The sequence below is a fragment of the Periplaneta americana genome, chromosome 11, assembly GCF_040183065.1.
Source record: "Periplaneta americana isolate PAMFEO1 chromosome 11, P.americana_PAMFEO1_priV1, whole genome shotgun sequence".
NCBI lineage: Eukaryota > Metazoa > Arthropoda > Insecta > Blattodea > Blattidae > Periplaneta > Periplaneta americana.
The window spans coordinates 159562322-159578158 of NC_091127.1; the positions used below are offsets into that span (position 1 = coordinate 159562322).

The following is a 15837-nucleotide window of genomic DNA, read 5'->3' on the forward strand; positions in this document are numbered from 1 at the left end:
TATAAATATTTTTCTGTTGTGAATGAGTGATCTGAGAAACAGTTGAGCAGCTTATTCTTAAAACGTCCTTTGTCCATTCTCATAACTTTGATGGAAAATAACGAAAAAAGGTTTTAGGTCTAGGGGTAAAATTTCTTACCAGCTAGGCAAGAGACATTATGAAACCAAAGAGATTGGGTACATTGAGAATCAAATGGGAGCACGAGACTCTTTGATTCCAAAGCTGGAACTAATATTTTGTCGCAAATTCTGCTGTGGACAGAAGTCAGTTTGATTCCAATAGTCACTTTTAACGAAAGATTTTTGTGGTTTAGAGGGCGTTGTGAAGCCAAATCATGACAGTTGTATGTAGAGTTATACTACTGGGTTCAAATAGTTCCCGGAAATTTACTACCATTTTTCGTATTAACATATAACAAGGGATATTATACATTTGTTTTGTTGGTAACATTCATGATGTAATTTCCTTAAAGTTTGTTGATAATGACGATTGTTGGTTTTGAGTTGTAGGCAATTGTTTATTATAGTGTTTTGTTTGTTCGTCGCATTTTGTAATTATGTCCACAGAGCAACGTACAAACATCAAGTTCTGTGTTTTGTTACACAAAACTCCTGCAGAGACATTAGGATTGTTGTAAGAAGCATATGGCGAAGCAGCAATGAAAAAAACTCAAGTGTATGCTTGGCATAAACGCTTTTCTGGTGGCCGCGATAGCATCAAAGATGACTTACGCAGCGGCCGACCAACAACTGCAACAAATGAAGCAATCGCTCAGCATGTGCGTAATGTTGTGAGGGACGACCGACGTAAAACCATAAAAGAGATAACAGCAGAGGTCGGAGTATCAGTCGGAAGTGTACACAATGTTCTTCACAAGCATCTCAACATGCATTACGTGTCTCAGAAGTTAGTTCCGAAAATGTTGTCGGCAGAACAGAAAGAAACAAGAATGACTCTTGCTGGGGACATGATCAGTATGGCTGATGAAGATGGTGATTTCTTAAACAAAATTATTGCTGGTGATGAAACTTGGTGCTATTGTACGACCCAGTCCCTAAACGACAGTCATCAGAGTGGAAATCGAAAACATCTCCTCGGAAGCAAAAATTTCCTAGGAACACTTCCAAAGGCAAAGTTATGTTGGAAGTTTTCTTAGACTCTCAGGGTCTCATCCACTATGAATTCATTCCAGAAGGTCGTACTGTAACGAAAGAATTGTACGTAGAAATCCTCCGTCGCCTCCGGGACGCAGTGAGAAGGAAACATCCAGAAAAGTGGGTAGAAAACAACTAGTTCCTTATGCATGACAATGCACCTGCTCATCGCGCAATTATTGTAAAGAATTTTCTTGCCAGGCACAACATAACTGCTTTGGATCACCCACCATACTCTCCTGATCTCTCACCTTTCTGTTTCCCCGTCTGAAAAGTCATCTGAAAGGACGGAGATTCAATGCTGAAGAGGTTATCGCAAACGCGACGAGAGCACTAAGACGGGTTTCACAAAATGGCTTCCAGGCCTGCTTCCAGGAACTCTACACGCGTTGGCAAAAGTGTGTTGTTGCGGAAGGCAACTATTTTGAAGGGAATGCTGTAGAATAGTGTTTAAGGTACGTTATTTCTATGATATTAGCAAATTCCGGGAACTTTTTGAACCTAGTATGTATTTGAAGAATGCATGGATACAGGAAGCTCATTTTCGTTATCAGGTGGACAAGAGACGTTTTGAAAATGAGCTCCTCATTTGTAAGTTTCACAAAATTAACTATTTATTGAACATTATAATGGAGCGAAATTCTTTAAATTCTTTATTTTGATATGAAAAAGCATTAAAAGCATTATGCACTTATATTTAGAACACGAAAAACACAGGTAATATCGAAGGCAAATATAAAAAGGCCCAAACTTAGTGACAACAGCAATTAAAACGTATGAAAAATATCTTACGTGATGTTGGTGTAGTAGAGAAGTTCAGTGTAATATATCACTAAGAAATCAAAGCCACAATTACAATTAATATGAATGTCACAAAGATGGCACATAGTGGTACTTTCTCATTATACATTTTATGCTTTTGCAACAATTCACTTCTTTTATCATGTTGTGAATACCTAGTATTTTATAGTTTATATTCTTAAACTACGTATTATTCAAAATGGAGTCATTTTAATATGTACCATACCCAAATAAGATTAATTTTTATTTTCTATATTGCATATAAAAGGCATTCTTTATGACCCCCAATGTAAGATAGTTGGTTTCATTTATAAATTGTACGGTTTAAGTTGATATAAGTAATTAATTTTGCACAAATTTACATAAATAGTTATACGTATATTTATTGTCATCATTAATATTAATGTATTTACGAAAATTGGAATTTGAAAGTGATACAAATATTAAAATATAGTATATTAGACTTTGCTTTCATGGTTCACTCACATATAACAAACGAGTTTAACGCAGAGACTGATAATTTTTAACAATAAGGCGCTCTGCACTTGTTTTTGCATGAAGGGAGTAAGGTTTACATTAATTCCGAAGTGAAAAGTATAAATTTAATACTTCTGAATATAAAATTAATTTCTCTTAGAAAATAATATTTCGTCGACACTAACTTCATTGTCTCATTTGTTAGTACTAGTAATAGAATAAATCGTGATAAGAATTATCTGTCGATTCTGCAAGTGGATCGCCACTTTATTTTAGCTATCAAATAGAGAACCATTATTTTTTACGAAGCATTATTTAGCCTATTTTATTTCATCGACCTATATTATACAGAACATGAATAAAATCCGTCTCATGTGTTTGGAGATATTGCAGTACACAGGCAGACAAAATACCCAGACCAATTTTTCGATATTAGGAATGCTGAAAATTTGTTATTTCAGTGAACATTTAAATATATATATTTTTTTGCAATATCACAATTTGTTTTATATTTCGTACAATGAGAAAGCAAACCAAAGTACATATTGAAGGTAACAAGTCTTCAAATGTCATATTATTTAATACCGGTAATTTGTTACAGCATGTTAGGTCACAGCTTTCTTTTTACCTCCTGTTTCTTCTCGAATTCAGCATCATCACCTCCATCCATCTCATCTGCAACTTCTCCAGGTGAGCCCGAACCAAGCTCCTCAAAGAACCTTGATACTTCAGTTTGATTACTGAACTCGTCTGAAATGAATTACATCAAATGGTACATTTTAATAATTTATTTTAAGCAACTGGTATGCTTACTTGTCAGAGCAGAAGTCTTAATTAAACAAGACTATTTCGAGATTGAATAAAGATTAAGTAACGTATTAGGTTGTCTGTAACTGTAAAAAGTGGTAACTATTTTTAAGTAATTGATTAACTAGCGGACTTATCGTGTTAATTATGTAAGTCTGTGCGGCTTACAGCTGAGTTTCGGTGCTTCATCACCATCCTCAGAGCCAACTAGATCTCGGCGTCATCTCAAACTTCTCTGCCTGTTGTGTGGGTGCGTTTGATTGTTGACAAGTGTTGAAAAGTGGAGTCAAATAGTGTGTGTGTACTGAAATTGATCTGTGTGTTGAGAATTTGATTAGGGTGTGTTTTAGTGTGTTTGTATATTTCGTATTGTTCTAGTGTGTTGAGTTTTTGGTTCTTGGGTTGTATGTGTAGGATTTCCATGTCTGTATTTATGTTATTGTATGTATGTTTAGCATTGGTTATGTGATCAGTGTATGTAGATGTATTGTGTCCTCTGGTTATTGCTTTAATGTGTTCTTTGTAGCGTGTTTGGAATGATCTGCCTGTCTGTCCTATGTAGAACCTGTCGCAACTATTACATGTGAGTTTGTATACGCCTGTGTGGTTGTATTTATTTGTTTGTGTTGTTTGTGTGTTGACATATCTTTGTAGTGTGTTTTCTGTTCTGTACGCTATGTTGTATTTCTGCTTTCTGAATGAGGATGCGATCTTGTGTGTGCTTTTGTTTTCGTATGTTAGTGTGATGTATTTCTTGTGTTCTTGTGTTTGTGTTGTGTTTTGTGTGGTTTTGTGTTTGGCAGAGAAGTTCGAGATGACGCCGAGATCTAGTAGGCTCTGAGGATGGTGTGATGAAGCACCGAAACAGCTGTAAGCCGTACAGACTTACATAATTAACACGAGTAAGTCTGCTAGTTAATCAATTACTTATATTCAAGTGTTAAAAGTAGTGTACGCAAGATTCATTATGGATTATCAAGATAACTATTTTTAATACACAACAGTTGACAGTTAATGAATTTTCGTAGTTACTATAAGAAACTACATAAAGACGTTTCACAACATTCTAATGGGAGACTTCAGCCAGAGGGTACTGGTATGTGACTGGAAAGAAGTATTCTAAAGGAAAAACTGTTCGGTAAGTAAATATTGAAATGGTGACATCAAAGTTACTTATTTTCTCAGGAACCTATGAAAAAATTCTCCATAAAACAACAGTGAAACGCAGACATTGACTTTTGTTCTAAAATTGATTTCATATAATTATACATACCAATAATGTGAATCTGAGCTCTTCCGGCATGGTCCTGATCTCGAATTTGGTTGGCAGCACTAATAGCTTTAAGTCTCTCAACTCGCTTGCTTTTTTGACCCATGTACACGAAAATCTCCTTCCCAGCGTCCAAAATAAAGCAGTCACCTTTGTTCATAGAAGAGGCATCTAGATTCACCTGCAATCATCATGTAAAATATGTGTATGTACAATAACATACTGGTATGCATTCAAATGTTCTGATGAGAAAGGTGTATTTTATTTTATGAGAATTTGTTATATCAGTGAATGTACTAAATAATGAATTCTTTTAAGAATAACATTATTTTTCAGCCAAGACACACCAAGACGATGTTCCAAAATCTTTCCACTGAAGTTGTTCTATCCAGTACAATAACGGTACCAGAGTATTCTGTAACTTTATAATCATTGTAATCCACTCATTATACTGGGTGTTCATTTCAAAGTGTGTCATGACGTCACTGTTGTTGGGTCACCGATTTGAAGCGAGTTTCAGCTTATATGTCAGAGAAGTTGCCTATTATTTAAGGCGTTCTTCAATCTGAACTTGAGAACGTGTACGGTATAACTTGAACGTCGTAGCAACAGATGGCGGTCTGTAAGGTCTGTGTGCTACCATAACTTCTTTCGAACTGTGTTTTGCGCTGGCAAGTCGTACGCAGGGTATTTGTTATCATCAGTTGCGTATGGTAACATTCCACAACACAAATCAAATGCTCCGTGTCCATGTTGACCGTCGAAGTTAATGTCAACAAATATGTAAGTAATCGTCTTAACCCTCTCCCCATATCCCGACAGTACGTGTTTCCAAACAGTTCACATTCCTGCCACTACCGGCATTACCGCACGTATCGGTACGTACTCTTCAGAATGAACGCCGTACTTGCTAGGCAACTTCTCTGCCTCAAAGGTTATACACCTCTGCGGAAGTGTAGGAAGATTGAATTCTCTAGGCTCATCGGCTAGCCACATGACGGCATACAGCGAGCCATGACACATTTTGAACTGAACACCCAGTATTATAATTTTTCGACAAATTTTTCTGTAAAACTGCAATATAGCTTACAAACTTCATGAAGATTCTTTCAGTTATTCTTAGAGGAGAAATGGGACATTTCGAACATATTGTTCTATATTCTAGCTGTGAAGCGAGGTACAAATACAATGGAGCGTAAATAAATACAATACAATGCAATACAATACAATATATTCAATGTATTCTATAGTGTCAGTGAAATGTGTTATAGAGTGTCAGTGAAATGTGTTCTAAAATGTCAGTGAAATGCGTCATAGTGCCACTACAGTGAGTGAGAGGAGAGTAAAGTGAAAGACTATTATCAGTCCCAATGTGAAACTTAGAGCCTATACATATGTAGGTTGTATTGTAAAGTTAGGTTCACTTATTAATTAGGTTATTTTATGTATTATTATTAATTGTAATTATTGTGTTAAATTGTATTGTGTATTCTTATTGTATTGTGTATATAATTGTATTGTGTACTGTATAATTGTATTCGTATTGTATAATTGTATTGTGTATTGTAATTTTATTGTGTATTGTTTATATTGTGTATACCACTGCCACCAGGTGCTTGCCCACTTGCAGTGTAAATAAATACAAAAACAAAATAACAGAACAAAAAATTATACTTAAAAAGTTACTGATTAACTCTTTAAATCTTTATGATTCACAAGTAAGAAGCATGTATATATTTTGATTTCAGTAATTCACTGTTTTCTGAATTGTAACATTTCATTTAAAACGAATTTAAACTAAACATGACCTCTATAGTAGCTGCTCATAAACTGTTTGTGGGAGTTTGGGGGGGGGGGAGGGTGGCAAATTTTAACAAAGCCTAGGGGCGACACTATAACTACCTAAACCCGGCCTTGGAAATCATTAGATGTACAAACTTAAATTGTTTACTGTTGTATAGATAACCGACGTTAATATATTGATCGTCTAGTTCAAAAGTGCGACAACTCAAAAAAACAAGTTTTGAGATATCTTCAGTTGAAAGTTTCAAATAAATCACCTAGAAAGGAACAGAGTTCTGGTTCATAACCACGACAATTAGAAATGAGTCAGTATTCAGGACGAGTATATCACAGTCTTCCAGTTCATTATTAATACATTTCGAAATGTACTAATAGTGAATCAGTAAAGTCCATAGTTATAATTATTTCTAAAGCAGCTTATTTAGTTTTTTTTTTCTTTTTGGTTGTAAATATGACTTATCTCAATACAGAATCGGAAAGAGCTCCGAAAGGGGCTTTTAGTAGTATAAATAACATAAAAAATGACAATTTTTGAGTTGTCACACTTTTGAACTGGACGATTGATATGCAGATTAGGAGAATTGAAATATGTAAAAGTACCAGCAATGTTACTACCTGTCTCACTCTGACATTTCGCTTTCCTTTAACTTGGAACAATTTCTTCTCCACAGCATCAGGATCAACGTGATGAAACCCACTAGCCACTCCTCCAGGTAAGTAGCGAATACCTGAAACAGCGTAAACAAAAAAAAAATATTATTTCCGTCTCAAAATTAGGCTTTTGGGTATTCTGGTCATACCTATTTGCCCTGATGATGGAACCTGTATGTTGTTCCGAAACATTGAAAATGTCAAGTTCCAAGATATGGTGGAATACCCAAAAACCTAATTCTGATTTCAGTCACCGTGCAAGCCTAAAAACTCACATTTTTCAGTCTATTCTACATTATCAAAAATAATGCCTTCTTTTTTAGAATCTGCATAAAATTGAACATATGAAATTGTCGGAACTGCTCAAATATTCTTCCTCATTTCTTTCCAATCACTGCTTTCTCAGTGCGTCAAATGAGCGAATTATTATCCATTATATCAATTGAAAAATTAGTGTTGACGAGGAAGGAAAGTGATTTTTATCACACGAGAATAAAAATTGCTCTTGAGCAAGAGTGAGAAGATCTGTTCAAAAGAATAGACACTATCACTCGGAAACGACTAACATAAGAACGAAGTTATGACTAGGATCAGTATGAGTTTAACACATCTTTATTAAAAAAATCAATTAAGCAAAAGAAACATAATTTTTAGGCTAAGAAACCATTTTGGTGACTGAGCATAATAATATAAAATCATTATAAGTGATGAGAAGAGAAAAAAATGACTGAGATCCTGAAGAAAACTCTCAAACAAGGTAATTATTGTCTCTGTGAAGGTATAAAAATACCAAATCATATATTACTTTGCGGCTTTGCCATTAAAATGTTTTGTGTAACACTTGAATGTTTTTTTTTTCTTTTTTTCCATGTCATTTGACATTTCTGGTCTTTCCTGGCAATGGCTTATTTGTAATCCACTTCTGACGTTGGGGCGTCTGGAAGGCGGAGTTACACTGCCCCGATGATATTCTAAACAGGATGATTATGAAGTGTCAGGAGAGGTTTTAAACCTAAGCCTAACTTAATTTCCAGACCATGGACGAACACAGGAACATTCCTCTTTAAGAGAAAAATTCCTGTGTTCTAACCTGGAATCGAACCCGGGACCTCATGAACTGTAGTCAGAAGCACTGACCACTAGCCCATGAGGCTGGTCACACTCGAATGTTGACATGAGTAAAAGATTTAAATCAAAGACAAAAACAAAAATCGTTAACATGGTCAAAAGATCACAACTATAGCTTAATGGTGCACAGCAGAGATAATACATATGAAGAGCAGAAGGAAAACACGTAGTAAGTCCAAAATTACCGATTTTCTGTTTTAGATATCATGTAATAGCTCAGGTAGTGTAGGTTTGTGTTAATGTTCTCATTAAGGGGGCACTCAATTATGATTGCTCATGTAGAAATTTCAAGGATATGGATCAGAACCAAAATGTCAAGCAAGTTCTAATAGGCTAGTCGTTCATCTGTGAAGTAGTCTGGAACTATCCTTGAGTGGAAGTTGTATCGACGTACCGGATTTAAAGTGTGAGAGGAAAAGCTGGGACTCATGCTCCTGTACTTCACGGTGCTGTACCGGCGCTCCACCCAGTGAGTCGTCCAGCTCCACGGACATGATGGCAGCAGCACCAGCTTCATCCTGATACAAACAACCACATCGTAAGAATTACAAAAAACCTATATTTTATCACAACTTTTGAAAACTTATATGTAACAGCCTAAGTAAATAAAAGCCAAGGCTGAATTTCAGCTCTCAGTTTTCGGAAGAGGAACACACTGTGAAAGAGGATAACAGCGGAGAAATGTATAAAATTAAAAACAGGATTTATTAAACAGTTAGTCCCAATGTTCCTCAGAGAGGTTGTCGTAATAATTACCTCAGGGGTAAGTCACACATTTCATTGATTTCATGGCGCTATTCAATCCAGCAAGAGTTAAAACCAGTCATTCTAATCTCATTTGCTATTCTTCAAATCTTAAACATATTATATTTCACAGTACAAGTGCAATGTGTATTAAACATCAATTAATTTTACTCTATTATGTTAGAATAAAGAAGTGTATATAGTATTTGTAGACTTAGAAAAGGCGTTTGTCAAAGTCGATTGGAATAAACTGGTGGGAATCTTAAAGAAAATTGGCGTGGATTGGAAAGAGACAAGGCTGCTCAGTAGCCTTTATATGAAACGAGTCAAAATCAGGATAGAAGAAGAAATGTCTGAAGGAAGTGAAATAGGGAGATGCATATGTCAAAGATTCCCTTTATCACTGGCACTGTTCAACATCTACTTGGAGGATTTAGTAACGAACTGTTTTCAGAACATGGGAGGAGTGACAGTAAGAGGAAGAAGAATAAAGTGCGTAAGGTTTGTTGATGATATGGCACGTTAGCAGAAAAGGAGATAATACTAAGGAATATCCTATTAGAGCTAAATGACAGCTGTGAGTAATATGGGGTGAAGATAAATGTCAACAAGACGAAGACCATGGTCATAGGAATAAAAAAAATAAGATAAACGTGCAAATTCTAAATGAGGCAGTAGAGCAAATGGACAGTTTCAAATACTTGGATGTACTATGAGCAGTAACATGAGCTGCTGCCAGGAAGTGAAAAGGAGAGTTGCAATGGCAAAGGAAGCTTTTAATAGAAAAAAAGAGCATCTTCTGCGGACCTCTGGAGAAAGAACTAAGGAAGAGACTAGTGAAGTGCTTTGTGTGGAAGCATTTTAAATGTGGATATGGATAAGAATGGAACGTGTGAAGTGGACAGACGGAACAAGAAATGAAGCTGTGTTGGAAAGAGTGGGTGAAGAAAGAATGATGCTGAAACTGATCAGGAAGAGGAAAAGGAATTGGTTGGGTCATTGGCTGAGAAGAAACTGCCTACTGAAGGATGCACTGGAAGGAATGGTAAACGGGAGAAGAGTTTGGGACAGAAAAAGATATCAGATGATAGACGATATTAAGATATATGAATCATATGCGGAGACTAAGAGGAAGGCAGAAAATAGGAAAGACTGGAGAATGCTGGGTTTGCAGTGAAAGACCTGCCCTTGGGCAGAACACTATGAATGAATGAATTAATGAATGAATGAATGAATGAATTAATTAATACTAGAACTTACTTGTGAAGTTTCACTACCAAGCCAGAAGTGAATGTCCCAGGTGAAGTTGCCTTTGTTCTCTTTTGTCTGAAACAGTAAATAACAGAAATGTTTTAAATTAATTTTCCACTATTATGAAGACGAATTTGACACTATATTTTGTTTAATACAATAAAATTACACATACTTACAAAGAGTACAATGTAAGAGTCTCCTGAATGAAACTTTCCGTAGTTCTCTTTTGGGTAGGGTACAGCATCGAAGTTCTGAAACAAGGAACAGAATAATAAATGCATTTCAACCCTCTCTGTAACATTGCTCCTCTTTTCTTAATTTTAAAGTGGAAAGGTATTATGGCTATATTATGATACTACCATTTGAACAGAAAGTTGTCTCCTGTGAAAATGCCTCAAATTTGACTCCACTTTTCAACACGCAAACACACCCCTACAACAGGCAGCGATATCTAGATGACGCCAGGATCTAATAGGCTCTGATGATGGTGTACAATATACACCGAAACAGCTGTAAGCCACACGCGCAACACTAGTAAGTTTGCCATTTTATCAATCATTTGTATTTAAGTGTTAAAAGTAGTGTACGCAAGATTCAAGATGGAGGTTAAAATTCATGCGACGCGCGTTCTGCGGGAAGTGACCAAAGATGGGCTGCAGGAATGTTTCGAGAAGTGGTATGGACGCTGGCAGAAGTGTGTAACTGCCCAGGGGGCGTACTTTGAAGGCGGTGTTGTGTAAATGGTTATATGCCATCTGCAACGAAGGTATCTATGCACGTTCGTACTGAGTTTATCCGCCTGGAGAGTAGGCCACATACCACACGGACAAGGCAGAGAAGTTGCCTATAGAGCATGGCGTAGCCACCCGAAGTTCCGATACTTTCTGACTCTACTAGTACTTCCGAAATGCACTTGTACTTGTACCGTTAAACATACATGCGCGTGTCTCTGAAGATCATTGCTTCCATGCCTGTTGAGTCAGTCTATCAAACAGCGTCAGATTGTCTTTATCAACTGAAGTTCTACACGTGATTTTGTGTAAACATGTCAAGGACCTTTTGCGATTTTCCAGAAATGTTTCCCTCTCCGTATACGCCTTATACCTAGTCTAATTCTCTGCCTTTCAAATGATGCATTTAGTATAGATTCCAGGCGTTTCCCTGGTTCTAGATAACTTCTCCGTTTCCTAAGTCCTGTGTATTGCCTACATTCAGGGCAGTCCGAAAACTTATTGACTGACCTTCGTATATAGTTATAGAGGAACAATTTACAAAACTCCGTTGGTCTGCGCATGTGTCAATCTTAAAGAGTGACACAATATACTATTCACCTCCTCCTTCCTAATTGTCAACCAATAACGAGAGAAGGCGTTACTCACGTAGACTTTCGATGAAGTGGAATATTTTCGCATTTTTTATACTTAATAATAACTCAAAACGTAGTAGTCAGTTTCTAATAAGGAAAAAAAGCATGTTAAAGAGTATTGTTTGCAGATTTCTAAGATGTTTGAGTCGTCGCAATATAACAAATGTAAGACTTCTTAATTGAGGTTTGTTTTGAACTTTTGTAGTGTGGGGAAAAAGTGTTTTTGAAGTGTAAATCAATCAACGATAACTTTTTTCCTTGAAAAGATAAGTGGGTAGTTGCAGTGTATGAAATCGTAACGCTTATTAACATAGATTGTGCTACTTAGTGCCCCATTTGAAATTACATTAAGAGTGTTCCAAGTGTTTTTCGCAATCCGACCTGTCCTTCAACTCGTCTTAACGAATTTTATTTTTGGAAGAAGCTTATAAACCATTACATAAATTATTTTATGCTTTAAAACAGACAAGTGCATAGAAATAGGTTTCGGAAGGCGCCTCGCTCTTTTATAGCCTCTAAAATTACGACCTCGGAGACGGATTTTTTTTATTTCTCCTGGCAAGTATTAATTGTCTTGCTTATGGATGTGTATGTGGCAGAAAGCCAGCAAAAAAGCCTTTGATGCACATCCCTCATTCGAGAAAATACACCGGGAATAAAATCTGACAGTCTGGAGCCAGTCACCATGGAAACAGTATTTCGCTAAAATGTACAGTCACCTTATATCGAAGTTCCAATTATGAAAGCGAATGGTAATGAACAAGGGCCCGCATTTTAATGACTTGTCACATTTCATTAGGCACCTTATCCGCTTAGTGCAACCTGGTTGAAAGATATGTTGTATTAACAGTTTCTTTTTGTCATTTTGTACCTACACTCTTGTACCTTTTAGATAATTTTGATCTTTTTAAGTTGACATTTTTTACAATATTTTGTCACAAGAAAATTATAACAAAAGACACATCTAATCGCTCTCCAATATCTCGTTATACTGTTACACAACGTACCGTACGTACGTAAATGCTCTGATACAAATACACACAAAATATTAAAGCTTTTATTTCAAAACGTGTCTCCCTATTTATGCATATAATATAATTGGCTGGCTGTAGTCTATGGATTTTAAAATTAATGTACAGCTTAGAAAAAAATTTGTCGCACAGCTACTTTATAAGTTCCAAAAAGGTGGCAGTGCGCACGATCAGACATACAACGAAACAAAACTAATTTTATTACCTCAACTAGTCATTCTCTTGTGAACCAGGCCGCTCGTCTTCTGCTCATGCGCACTATCTCTTTTCTGGGACAAAGTATCTGTATGTTAAAACTCTTTTCTAAGACTATACCTAGGCATCATTCTAGTAATCTGTAAATATATGGTTTTTTTTTCGCAATCTGCAGGATAGTGCCAGGAAAGGTAGTTGTTCAAAACCAGAGTAGCCTATAAGGTGTTAAACTACTAAGACCCAATTGTATAAAACTCCCTGACTAAAGATCAACTTTGATCGAAGATCGGAAAGTGAACCGAGTTCAGACACTTCTTCTATTGTATAAAACTTTTCTGCGATCGAATTACCTTGGTTCAAATGCAATCTAAGTTCACGTGAAAAGGATTTGGCAAAATCGCAAAAACAGGTGAAATATGTGATGCGCGGACCATGCTATACAAGCTTGTTCAGTATTGTCAATCTAGCGACTTTAACTCTTTTTCAACAACAATTTCTTTTAACTTTTATATTGCTTAAATAGTGATTTAGTGATCTTTTTAGCACCCCATAGTGACAAAATTTAATCTTTCTTTGTTGATAATGAGAAATCTAGCGACTTTACAACTACTTTTTGGCGACTTTGTGTACACAATGTTGGAGACACTGTTTTTTTTTTGTGCAATGTAAATAATGGCGGACAATAAGAAGAAGGTTGACTGTTCTCCAAGTTGTTATGTTATGGTGTTTTATACTGCTAAACATAATAAAGCTTTATAAAACGACAATTTTCGTTTAGTATTACAGTTAATTGAACATTTATGAATGTACCTATCATATCCATTAATAATTAATGGTTGTTATAAACATAATATAATTATAGGTTATGTTATTTGATACTGCTGAACACGATAGAGCCTTATAAAATATAAGAATGTTTGTGTATTAAGGCAAGAAATTGAAAGAAATATATATAAATGTACCTAACATATCTATTACCGGTAATATTAATAATAATGGATATTTTATTTGCACAATCTGTCACTCGTATATTTCAAACAGAAAAGAAATAACTGAACTTGGATCATCTAACTTAATCGGAGAAATTTCTTCAGTCAAAGTTGACTTTAGTTTGAGACAAATTAATCTCAGATTAGACTTTATACAACACAAAATTCCAAGTTCAGCTGAAACAAGGATCAATTTAACTTCTGATCTAAGATTAAATGGTTTATACAATCGGGCCTAAGAAATACCATTAAGGATAAAAAGGTGCTATTGACTGACAATAAATTGACATTTCTCTTTAACTTTCGAAGATAGGCCTACTTTTTGTAAGTTATATGCAATTTTATAGGTTTTACAGGTCATATTAGAGTTTTTTATAAGACAATAAGATCCTGCTGCTGCTGATGATGATGATGATGATGATGATGATGACGACGACGACGACGACGATGACGACGACGACGATGACGACGACGAATTGAAACAAGACACAGCTACAGAGATGGCAAAGAGAAACATTTCCTGAATCCTTGTTTAAGCTGCGTAGGCCTATACACGGAACGACGGCTCTGGAAATCAGAGAGGTAATCAGTATCATATTAATATTGATCTATACGGAAAGAACCGCTGTATGACAGGAGGGAGGTTGATTAGAAACGAAAACTTTCTTGCTTCCGTCCGATATAGAGAACTCTCCTCCCCAGAGCTCTACTCACTGAGCTTGTAGTTCCCTAAATTGAAGCGATAACAATCTGATGAAACTCTACGCGATAATGCGGTACACTGGGCTGGAAAAGAAATGCCGATACGAAATTATATCGTTTTCCGAGGATTTTAGCAAACATGGCTAGGTGGAAAGTCATTTTCCTGAGATTAGTTTTTTTCAAACATGTAAATACGACTTTTATAACATGTTCACGTTATTATTATTTAATATGAATTGATTTTAAATTATTCACATGCTTTTATTTTACAACATCAATAAGAATACTACACGGAAATAGTGAAACTGCAGTTTATATGGTACTCCATAGCCTTCCATGGATGCTGTCATTGTTACAATCGATATATATGGCCAGTTTATATGCAAGGCCTTCTGTGTATCTCTATTTCTATTGTTTTCTAAGCGAAGTCCTCGTAACACGATATTTCAAATCGATAGCGACTTCGACTCGGAATTTCTTTCCAAGCCAAGTGTACAATAATAATATTCATGTAACAGTACCATTTTTTATTCATTGATTTTCTATGCTGGATATGAGTTGTTTTTTATGTTTATGTGTATGTATTTGGGCATTACGTCTCGTTTGAGGCATTCTTGATTGAATTTGATGTTGTGAGATGTCTTGACCACTTTCGATAGTTCGATAGTAGTTCGATATTGGTGAACTAAATGACTTATATCGTCGTAATTTATTGATTATAGTTCACGTTAACACTAACACTTTTTTTTATTCACTATATGAAAAATGAAAACCGCCAGCGCAGTCTAGGAGTCAGCGAGTGAACTCGTACTCCGAGTATTTTTGTTTTGTTTTGTTTTTTTTTTTTTTTTGTTTTTTTTCTTTTTGTTTTTGGATTTTTCCAAACTGTAAGGAGGATATCAAGTAGACCTAATCCCATGATTCTCGGACCCATTTCGTCAAAAGACCGTCACGCTATAGGGTAAAGGTTGGTAACATTGTGATACTAATAATATTATGATAGTACTTTTTGAGAATTTTTTACAATTTCACTGAGAGAGAGAAGGACCGGTTTTGTGCAGAAACTTGTCCACGAACATTCCCTTAATACGTTGACGCAAAAAAAAACCGATCTTCCTCTCGCTCAGTAAAATTGTAAAAAAAAAAAAAAAACTAAAAAATAATTATCATAATATTATTAGTATCACAATATTACCGCAGACGCTATATAACCTAACAGTTAACATAGCGTAATTAAATAACTGATTAAAATATTAAAAACAATATCGCTTATCTCGAAGAAAGAGGTCTCTGGCTCGATCCGAGGAAAAACAAAAGAAGACTGCAAAATGTCATTAACCCGATGATGATACTTCTAAAATGAGTACCACGAAAATGACACATAGCATACATTTCATAGCAATTCAGATCTTTGATCATGTTGCGTATGATAAGTTACTACCGTTTATACTTTATAGTTTATTT

At 35.6% G+C, this 15837-nt stretch overlaps 1 protein-coding gene across 2 annotated transcripts in view; it reads right to left on the minus strand.

Moving 5' to 3' along the window:
• LOC138709508 (gelsolin, cytoplasmic-like) overlaps positions 1 to 15837 on the minus strand; it is a 154667-nt gene that overhangs the window by 36038 nt on the left and 102792 nt on the right. For both annotated transcript variants that reach the window (XM_069840327.1, XM_069840326.1), the window contains exons 2-7: positions 10267 to 10341; positions 10097 to 10162; positions 8487 to 8610; positions 6929 to 7041; positions 4514 to 4691; positions 3062 to 3183 (exon numbers count right to left, since the gene is read on the minus strand). In XM_069840327.1, the coding sequence (XP_069696428.1) occupies positions 3062 to 3183; positions 4514 to 4691; positions 6929 to 7041; positions 8487 to 8610; positions 10097 to 10162; positions 10267 to 10341 (678 nt within the window). The remainder of the gene's footprint in view (positions 1 to 3061; positions 3184 to 4513; positions 4692 to 6928; positions 7042 to 8486; positions 8611 to 10096; positions 10163 to 10266; positions 10342 to 15837) is intronic.